The 9,470-nt window shown below is 44.7% G+C and overlaps 1 protein-coding gene across 1 annotated transcript in view; it reads right to left on the bottom strand.

Annotated features, from left to right (window-relative positions):
* The window catches only part of ryr3 (ryanodine receptor 3), an 85,006-nt gene that overhangs the window by 10,952 nt on the left and 64,584 nt on the right, over positions 1–9,470 (bottom strand). The window contains 21 exon segments of the mRNA XM_017033627.2: positions 3–68; positions 162–261; positions 368–421; positions 498–549; positions 632–744; positions 2,186–2,282; positions 3,904–4,016; positions 4,365–4,499; positions 4,577–4,636; positions 4,777–4,944; positions 5,996–6,088; positions 6,177–6,264; positions 6,386–6,531; positions 6,610–6,704; positions 7,248–7,446; positions 7,785–7,903; positions 7,997–8,127; positions 8,282–8,363; positions 8,740–8,978; positions 9,251–9,311; positions 9,401–9,450. Of these exon segments, the coding sequence (XP_016889116.1) occupies positions 3–68; positions 162–261; positions 368–421; positions 498–549; positions 632–744; positions 2,186–2,282; positions 3,904–4,016; positions 4,365–4,499; positions 4,577–4,636; positions 4,777–4,944; positions 5,996–6,088; positions 6,177–6,264; positions 6,386–6,531; positions 6,610–6,704; positions 7,248–7,446; positions 7,785–7,903; positions 7,997–8,127; positions 8,282–8,363; positions 8,740–8,978; positions 9,251–9,311; positions 9,401–9,450 (2,261 nt within the window).

Below are 9,470 nucleotides of genomic sequence, written 5' to 3' on the forward strand. Positions count from 1 at the left end.
CACGTTGCCTCCGTTCAGGATGGAGATTCCCAGTTTGAGGGTGCAGGTCACCATCGGACCCAGACGACCTGAGGGACGGAGAGAGAAGCTGAAACACAAGCTACAGAATCTGAGAGATAATAAATAAATGACCTGGAGAACCACGGGTCAGCTGACCGTACCTTTACTGGCACTGATCATCTGCAAAACCATCTCAGCTGCTCCTCTGGCGTGAAGCCGTGCCTGCTGATACAAGATCTTCTGCTTCTCCATCTCCTTTTCCTGAAATCCAAACCCATTAGAGACCAGGTGAAGTCCAACGGTTCTCAGACTTTATTTCTCCGCCCGTGTTAACGTGACAACGTGTGCTGTGTAGGAGGTGAAGTACCTCAAACGTCTTTTCTTTGCCTTCCTCCTCTTCCTCCTCGTCCTCTGCACAGCTCTGAGGACAAACAGTTTCACTTTTATATCAGACATTTACTGACTTCATTCTGTGAGTGAACTGTAAAGGTCGGTACCTTTGCCATCATGTCTGCGTACGCGATGTACAACGGATCGACCTCCGCGTGACTGAGGGGTGAAATGACACTCGATCACCGTCTGCACAACAGGAAATGTTCAATGTGTGAAGCGGACGCGGTCATGCGCTCACCTCCTCTCTGTCAGAGCGTGGTGGCTGAAGTGGAGGATGAGCTGGTGGGGAGGGTCGGGCTGGATCTCAGCCACCTCCTCCTCCTCCTCCTCCACGATCTTTATGGGCGTTTTCTGCAGGAGTGCACAGACGTAAGAACTTGGCCCTGAATCTCAGCTCAGCTCATGACTCTGACTCAGATCATTGAACAGTGAACACCATTCAGTCACATGGTAACAACACTGTCCTCGTGAAGTACAAACATGCTGCTGGTGATCCATGGAGAGGACGGACCTGGACTTCACGTGTGAGGATGATGATGAACCAGTTCTCAAACCCATGCATGTTAGCAGACAGGTGCAAGCAGGAAGCCATTCTGTGGAGTGACTATGAACATGAAGAATGACCCGGACAGAAAAAAAGGGCATCTGACACCGACTGACTGAACCCTGAACGTCACTGGTCCAAAAGGGTCGACACACAGATATAAACCCATGTTGGAACAGCTCTGCGTCACAGCAGCGTCCCCGGATCTGAAGCTGTGTTTTACCTGTACATTTCTGAGTATAAAGATATACAGTAGAGTAGAAACCGCATTTCTGGAAAAGTTGGTGAACTTCCTAAAAACACAAGACAAACTAAAATCTGTAGTTTGTTGATGTTTTAAAGTTTCCGTTCAAACCTTTCATTTTATATGTATTATTTTAAAAACCGTCCTTCAAGCAACAACATGAGAAGATATTTTATTTCAATGTTTTATGAGTGAAAAGTTTAGCTATCAACAGTGAAAGAGCTGCCGAATGTTCACGACCTCTGACCCCTCAGCTACAGTTTTACTGTATTTAAATCAACTTTTCTTACGTTTCTCTGTATATTGTTGGAACAATAAGAACTAATGACGGCAGGAAACAAAATCTTTTCTTCCCCAGTGTGTTAGTGTTAGATAAATAAAATTTAAAATTTAAACATTCTGAAGATATGTTAAAATGAGTCAACACTTTGGACTAGATACTATTCTCTACTTAATTATCAGTTATCCTTAGATTTGAGATTTTAGCTTCTCTGCATTTTTAGGAGGTGCACCAACGTTTCTGGAAGTGCGGCTCGTTAAATGAAATGTGGTTGTCACTGTCACACGACGACGCGAGCATGCCACTGACGCCACGGCCACAGGACGCACTGTAACGCCACCGTCACACCCACACTACAAACTTACAGAGGACAGCGAAAAAACAACTGATGGGTTGGATCCAGATCTGACAGCCAAACAGCTACGGTCTCCTCACTCCTTACCACTGCCGTCAGAAAGGCAAAGCCTGCTTTTCTACGAGCACCGGAGCTGGCCCTGTGTCTCCTGAGTTGGTCATGCAGCCTCTGACACCTGACAGACTTCTGTTTGAAGGGCCTCGCCCGCCTAGAGCGCTGGCCCCTGGCCGCTTTGGGCGAGGTCCCCGCCCGGGCGTGCTCCCAAGATTCGACAGGCGCTGAGCTAAAGAAGCATTCGGCAGACAGGACTGGCAGGGGTGTGCCAACGCAGGGCACGCGGGGCGGGGGTAAGATGAGCCCAGTACTTACTGCCAGATCCTGAACTAGTTTCTCCTCAAAGGAGTACTCCTCTCCCTCTATCCAAAGCCTCTGATAGACCGGGATGAAGAGGTTGATAGCGCGATGCCTGGGGAAGGGGAAGGTGAGAGGAGGTGGGGAGGAATGGAGAGGTGTGGGGAGGGAGGTAGAGTGGCATTAGGGTGGGTTCTAGTGAGTTCTTGGAGGAAGTAGGCGGGAAAGATGTAGGGGGAGAAGGTTGAGGGGTTACAGGAAGTGCAGTTCAGGCAAGGTGGTGATTGGTCAATGTGGGACCCACTGGCTCTTCTGACTGGTCACATTTGGTCAATGCAGTTATTTCCATTAGGTTTGTAGAAAAGCATGCACACTTTAGTGAGGAGTGACGGTAAATCTGTGGAAGAAAAACTTGATTTCTTGTCTAGAATTTTTCTGAATGACTTTGACATTTTCTAATTAAAGATAAATCAGAAAATGCATCAGCTCTGGCAGAAAACGGTCGGATACGCAGTCCATTTTTACAAACATAAACAACTGGGACTTTACATGACAGAACACAGTTTTGTCCACAAACAAGAAACAAATTTCTCTCCCTTTTTCATTCAGTTCCTTAAAGCTGCAGTGCACAACATCTGCTCACTCAGCTCGTCTGTTGGCCCCTCCACCAAGATGACACGTCTTAAGTTACTTAATTATCATCATGGAAAATATGCAGTGACCAAGTCTGTTCTAGCCTGATGCTATACATGAAAATGACTAGCCTTAACAGCTAAAATGAGCTCAAAACAAACAGCTTCAGATTTTGCATCCAACACATCTGAGGTGTTAATGAGACTAGTTTGCATCTACACAGGGAGTGATGGAGTTTGTTGTCGACAAAGTTGAATCTTTTTGACAACTTCTGTCTGTGTCTAGGTACAGGTTCATCTGTGGAGCTGAGGTTTACTTTAACTTGATACCAACATGTACGACCAACATTAGGACAGTGCTACAAGCTAACCCTGTTCAGCTAAGACAATGAGACAACTGTATGAACTGAGGTATATCCAGCACTATCTCGTATCTTCGTACCACTCTGAGCCCAGTACGACCAGTGGGCTTCACGGTGTTAAACACTGCAGCTTTAACATTTTTAACTGGGATTCAAAACGGGCGTCTAAATCAGTTTATCTCATTTGTATTTTTTTTTGTTCTCGTACTGGCTGACCAATCAGAATCATCAGTGCTGAAACATCTGGTTGCTAGGCAAAAAATCGGTCCACAGCCTGGTGGATGAAGAGGGTAAAGGGGGGGTTGAAGAGATGAAGCGTTTGGCCCGTGGTGTCACTTTACCGTCAGTAAGGAGAACAGGTGGTCAAAGCTGGAGGCTTTGAACGCCCTTTCCAGCCAAACCTCCCGATAGCCATTCAGGAAGTAATTATTATTTTTGTATCTGGGGGAGGATGAGGAAGTGTTACGCAAAAAAACAAAAAGAAGAAAAAAAACAAAAACAAAACAAAACAGAGGAGAGAATGTGGTTAAGGAGGTGATGTGGGCAGTACATGGGAACACAGTCAAGATTCACTCCCCCTCTCTCCCCCCTCTCTCTCCCCCCACGGCTCCTCATGACAACATGATGTTGGTTTGTTACAGGTCAGGTTTAACGGCCTCTTCACTGGGTTGTTGGAAAGATAATGTCAATATGTCACTATTGACATCGTTCCGTTGGACAGAGTGTGTGTCTACGGACTGACCTGGGCAGATTGTAGAGCGGAGCCATGCGGAAACAGGCCACCACGGCTCGCTTACGCTGTTTGGACATGAGCTTCTGCCACACACACTTCTTATTCCTCAGAGGCTGCTCCACCTGGAGGAGAGCATCATGTAAAGGTAAATAAAAAACAAAACAGTCGTGTAGCGAAAATAAATAAAAATGTGGTAGAACATTTAGCTTGAATGTAAAATTAACATTTTGAAAAATCAACCTTAACTAGTCAGAAAGTCTTTTGTTTGATTTAATAAAAAAATGTGAGAAGTAACATAATAGCTAACAGCTAATTTAAATTATTTAATCGTTTAAGACAGTAGAAAGTAGCAGAATATTTCAGGGATGCACAATAACTACACTGATCCAGTGGATCTCAGATATATCACGACATCGATACTATAAAAAAAAAACTCATCTTTGAACCGACAGTAAAAACACTCTTATCACCTGCTCCAGGTGGAAAACTGCTGCAGAGATGCTCTGGATCCGACCCACGGTGTGTTCTGGATCTGCGGGTCCTTCGCTCTTCACCACCACGTCCTTGTAAAGGTCCAACTGCCACTGAACGGCCGGGTCCTCCGACTGCCACACAGAGACGAACAAACGGACAAATGAACTGACGAAAACAGGACTGGGCTTCTGCTGTTACAGTAACTGACCTTGTCCTGAAGATGAAGGTTCTGACGCAGGTATTCCTTCACTTCATCGTCTGTGTCTTTCTGTGGAGGCAAAACAAATACTTTTTTTTTTACAACAAAAAGTATAAATGATCCAGAATGTCTTTCTGTGGAGGCAAAACAAATACATTTTTTTTTACAACAAAAAGTACGATGACAAAGCATCCAGAACACCATCTTACCAGACTGTAGCGTATCTTGGCCAATGAGATGAGCTCCTGGTCCCCCGCCGTGCACATGTTGAGGCCGATGGGCAGCATCTTCTTCAGGGCAGAGACGATCAGCGAGGTCTGGATGGAGTAGTATTCACCGCGGCGACGTTTGTGCTTCCTCTCCTGGTCTCCGCCCGTCTACAGAGAAAAACAAGAAAAGTTCATCCACACATCACCGTGGGGGAAGGGGATTCTCAAAGTGTGGTGCGTGGGGTCTGGAGTGTTTGTTTACGTGTTGTTTTTTTCCACAAAATAAAGACAGGTGAATAAACATTTCCTTTGGAGAATTTTAAACCAAAAGCAGACATTTTAATCAAAACATAAACTCAGCTGATCAAGACAAACGACACATAAAGCTCTCTGTAATTTTGTGCAGTAAATCCTCTCTCCAAGATTATGATGTGATGAAGTTTTTCCTGCACTCTGATCAATCATGTCAAAACTCTAAACAAACGGGCCGCGGTAAATAAATAAATGTAGCAGTGGCTGCCAACGTCCAGGAATATGAGCCGACTTCAGTCAAACAAATACCTGCATCAAACATCGAGTATCATAAATCCTCGACTTACAGAAGAAAAATAGGAGAGAAAAGTGTATTTTTACAACATCTCACATCCACATCCTTGACTGGTTCAGCCCATGTCTCCAGGGAAGTGATGAAGACAAAAAGAAATGCTTATAAAGGACTTTTCCCATCATTAGTCTTTAAAAAACAGCAGCCAGAACAGGAGCAGGAACAGGATGATGATCCATCGAGAAGTTTTTGGAGATTTCCAAAGTGCTGACACAGTCACGAGGAGAGAAGTGACATAAATCTAAATGGAACCCAGGGAACGAGGAGAGAAGTGACATAAATCTAAAGGGAGGGACGCTGACGTTCTCTCCTCCGTCTCCTGGGTCTGTGACTAGGAGAAGATGAAGAACCTGGTGAACGTGACCTTTCCTCAGAGGTCGTTTAAAACAACTCACACAGGATTTAATATTCATTCATTCTTTTTTAAAGTATTGGCTCTGAGGTAGTTCATGAAGTATGAACGTCAGACTGTGTCGTTTGATTCTGTTCCCCAAGAAAAAAAGAAGTGACCGTTTAAAGGTCATTAAATTGATTTTTGAATCCTGTTGTTGTTGAAGTCGTTTTTTTTTCCACCCTCGTCACTTTCGTGTGTTATGTGAAATCCCACATCTCTACCTTGGACATCTTTGCCTTGGCCTGTCCAGTCAGGAAGCCCAAGTTGTTGATCTCATTCTGAACCACGAAGTTCTGCTCCTCACGTTTGAAGTTCTGCAGAAAAAAAGGGGAAGATGAATCCTCTTGACTAACGCTGTTCTATAAAACACTACCTGGTTAAAAAAAAACAAAAAAAACTTACATGTGACTTGCACCAGAGGATGAAGATGTCGGCCACCATCCTGAAGAGCTCAGTGGAGTAGGCATCAGGTTCCTTCAACCACCTGGACCTGGAAGGAGAACAGAGAGGAGGAAACTGGTCGAGGATCAGGCCTCTAACACGAATGAACGTGATGAACGTGGAGATACTGACTGTCCAAATCTGACCTGGCGTGGGTTGAGATTTCATACCTGTTGTTATCCACGTAACGTATGAGCATGGGGTAGAAGGCGTAGAGATCTCTGCAGAGAACAGCGAACTCATCCAGGATCAGCAGCTCCGCCTCCTGGTTGTCTCCTTTACTGTCAGCCCTCAGCAGCTCTTCTTCTGCCACGACCTACGCACGAACAAACGTCAATAAAAGTCAATCTTTCACCATCTCAGAAGTGAAAATGATTTTTATTTAGACTCTCACCTTCACCGTCTTCTTCTTCAACTTGTCCAGTGTGGGCAGGAAGTGGGTTCTCAGCAGATCCGCTCCAGCTTTGCAGATGATTGGCTGAGAGTAGACTGAAAGGAGACGTTCTCTGTAAATATACCTGAACAATGACTACAATGAGACCTGCAAAAGTCACAGAGACCCCTAGTGTCCAGGAGGGGAGACTGGGGTCGTCATAACTTTTTGTAATCTTTCCAAACGTACTGCAGTAAAATCAGGTTGTTTTGGATGAAGAATAGATCAGTAATGGAGATAAACCAGAATAGTTTGTCCTCATTTCCTATTTTCTTCACTTTGTTTGAGGAAGGGATAAAGTATAGTTTGTTTTTAGATTGCATCCATAAACTCTAGAAGCTGTTTTTGAGGAAGGGATAAAGTATAGTTTGTCTTCTAGTTAGTCTTCTATTTTTAAAATAAAATAAATGTCTGGATCTTTGGAATGTGGCATCTGATTTAGAGGAAAATACAACAGGAAAGAATGCATCAGAGTTCACTGGTTGCCAGTGATTGGCTGTCAGGTTGTCCAATAGGAGCCTTGTGTGTTGTCAACACGTCAATATTAAGATTTACTTCCATAATCTGCAGGTTTTTAACCAAGGTGTCACTGTTCATACCTGCGATCCTCTTCATCCACGGGGCCTCGTCGATGCCCAGGTTGTTGTTGAGGATGCGCAGGATGTTTCCCAGGATGATGCTGAGATGTTCCGACGTCACCATGGTGCAGCACTTAGCGTCTGGAGGAGAGTTTTCTGGACCTTTCTCCCACCAGTAGGACAGATAGTTACACAGCATGGGGAAGATGACCTCGATGACCTGCACCGGAGCAAAAGAATCAAACATACATCAACCGAGTGGAAACAGTCATGTTTGAATATGTGATTTACATCACTGTAACTGTTTATTCATGCAGTGATTTATCCCAGCATGCCTCAGTGAAGTCAGCTCCACCTGAAACCAAACGTATAAAGAGACTAAATGTCACAGCCGTCACCGGCCGGGGACAAAATGTTCGCTCAGAAAGAATGGTTTCTTCCTCCTTCTCAACCTTATAAATCAACAGCACATTTGTACAGAGGGAATCATTTACACCTCAGTGGCTCAGCATGGTCTTTATACAGTTAGAAAAAATATCCCATCAGCCCCTTGCAGACCTGCGGCATGTCGCTGTAGCGCGCTCCAGACTCCGAGACGTCGCTGACGTCCTTCAGGAGTCGGTCAAGACGAGGCATCTCTGGACACATCTCCTCCACCGTGTCAGGCATGCTGAGGACTGAGGAGAGGAGAAGAAGAAGAAAAACACATCGGAATGACACGAAAAAAAACAAAAACATTTGAAATCCTTGAAGACGCAGTGTGAACTCACTGGCTCTCTCTCGGGGAGTCTTGGTGTTGAACACAGACAGTGGGTTGTGGGCGTTGAGGTCCGGCTCCAGGAAAGCTACAGGCATGGCTCCAACCAAGGTGGCAAGACTCTCACCCAGAGCTGGAAGATGTCTGAAAAAAAAAAGATATTTATATATTTATATATGTGAAACACCACGACTAGTTATTAATTTAATAATTACTACCTGGGAATCACTGGGAAGGTAGAATACCCAAGATGATCAACAACAAGAACAAGACTAGTTTGACCTCTGTGACCTCTCACCTCTCCACAAAGATGTTCTTTCCTGTTCCCAGGGAGTAGAAACAGGTCAGGATCCTGTAGCAGGACAGCTGCACGTCGTCCACTGAAAAACAAAAAAGTCCATGGAATGGTCAGCATTTAAAAATCTGACATTTTGCTGATGCAGCTGAAATGGACAGAATGGGAATTCAACCGTCAGCCCTTGGTTAATGTGACTGCATGTCACAGCATCAAAGACTTTGTTGTTCAAGGTTGGTCAGGAATAAATGTACTTGATGTGCAACAGGAAATCATCGTGAAAATGTAAACGTGTGCAACAATCTGTTGTTTGTCAGACTTCAACAGCAATCGAGCAGAAAAGTTCAAAGATATTGGATTAATATTGGGAAATATCATTACAAATCCCATTATAAATATTTATATTAACGTGTCATGTATTAGTTGTTAGTTGTTGTTGTATTTTGTGTTTCCAGACTCACAGAGCAGGTCCACTCCAAACTCATGGTTCTTGATGTGTTCAAACAGGGCAGTGAGGATGGGCAGCAGGGCCACGGTCACGTAGTTGATGCTCTGACTGACACTCTTCATCTGGGCCCGTGACTGCAGGAACTTCCCCAGTTTCAGCATCTCCAGCAGCTTCTCCAAGTCCTCGGCTGCGTTCTCAAAGAACGTCCTGAAGGCGGCTTTGACCAGCTCTGAGCCGGACTTCATCACTGTCCTGGGAAACAGAAGGGGGAGGAAACGTGTTTAATGGGATCAGCGACTGCGACCTCTTGTGGTGATAGATTTGCACGGCAAAACGTTTGCAAAATGTAGTCTGTCACAGACAAACGAAGGAAACACTGTCTTTAATGGTAATTTAAAAAAATCACTGGATTCATTTTGTTTTTTTCATTCCTTGTTCTGTTTCATTGAGATTTTGTTTTTTTCATTCCTTGTTCTGTCACGAGTGTTTCATTGATTTCTACTGACTTTGAACTCTGTCCTTACCTGGTGTCTAGTGAGTGAGTGAGGATGTGCAGGCAGCTGACCATCATTCCAGAGTCACTTCCTGTAAGAGACGATTACTGTGGACGTGAGACTGAGGCGCAGAGACACAGGAGACACAGGAGACACACACACCAACACTGTTCGTCTTACCAAAGAGAGAAATCCTATGTCTGACAAGAGCTGCCAGTTTACAGAAGAGGCTGGAGAACAGGAGGAAGAG

This window comes from Cynoglossus semilaevis, chromosome 7 (assembly GCF_000523025.1).
Source record: "Cynoglossus semilaevis isolate Cse_v1.0 chromosome 7, Cse_v1.0, whole genome shotgun sequence".
Lineage (NCBI taxonomy): Eukaryota > Metazoa > Chordata > Actinopteri > Pleuronectiformes > Cynoglossidae > Cynoglossus > Cynoglossus semilaevis.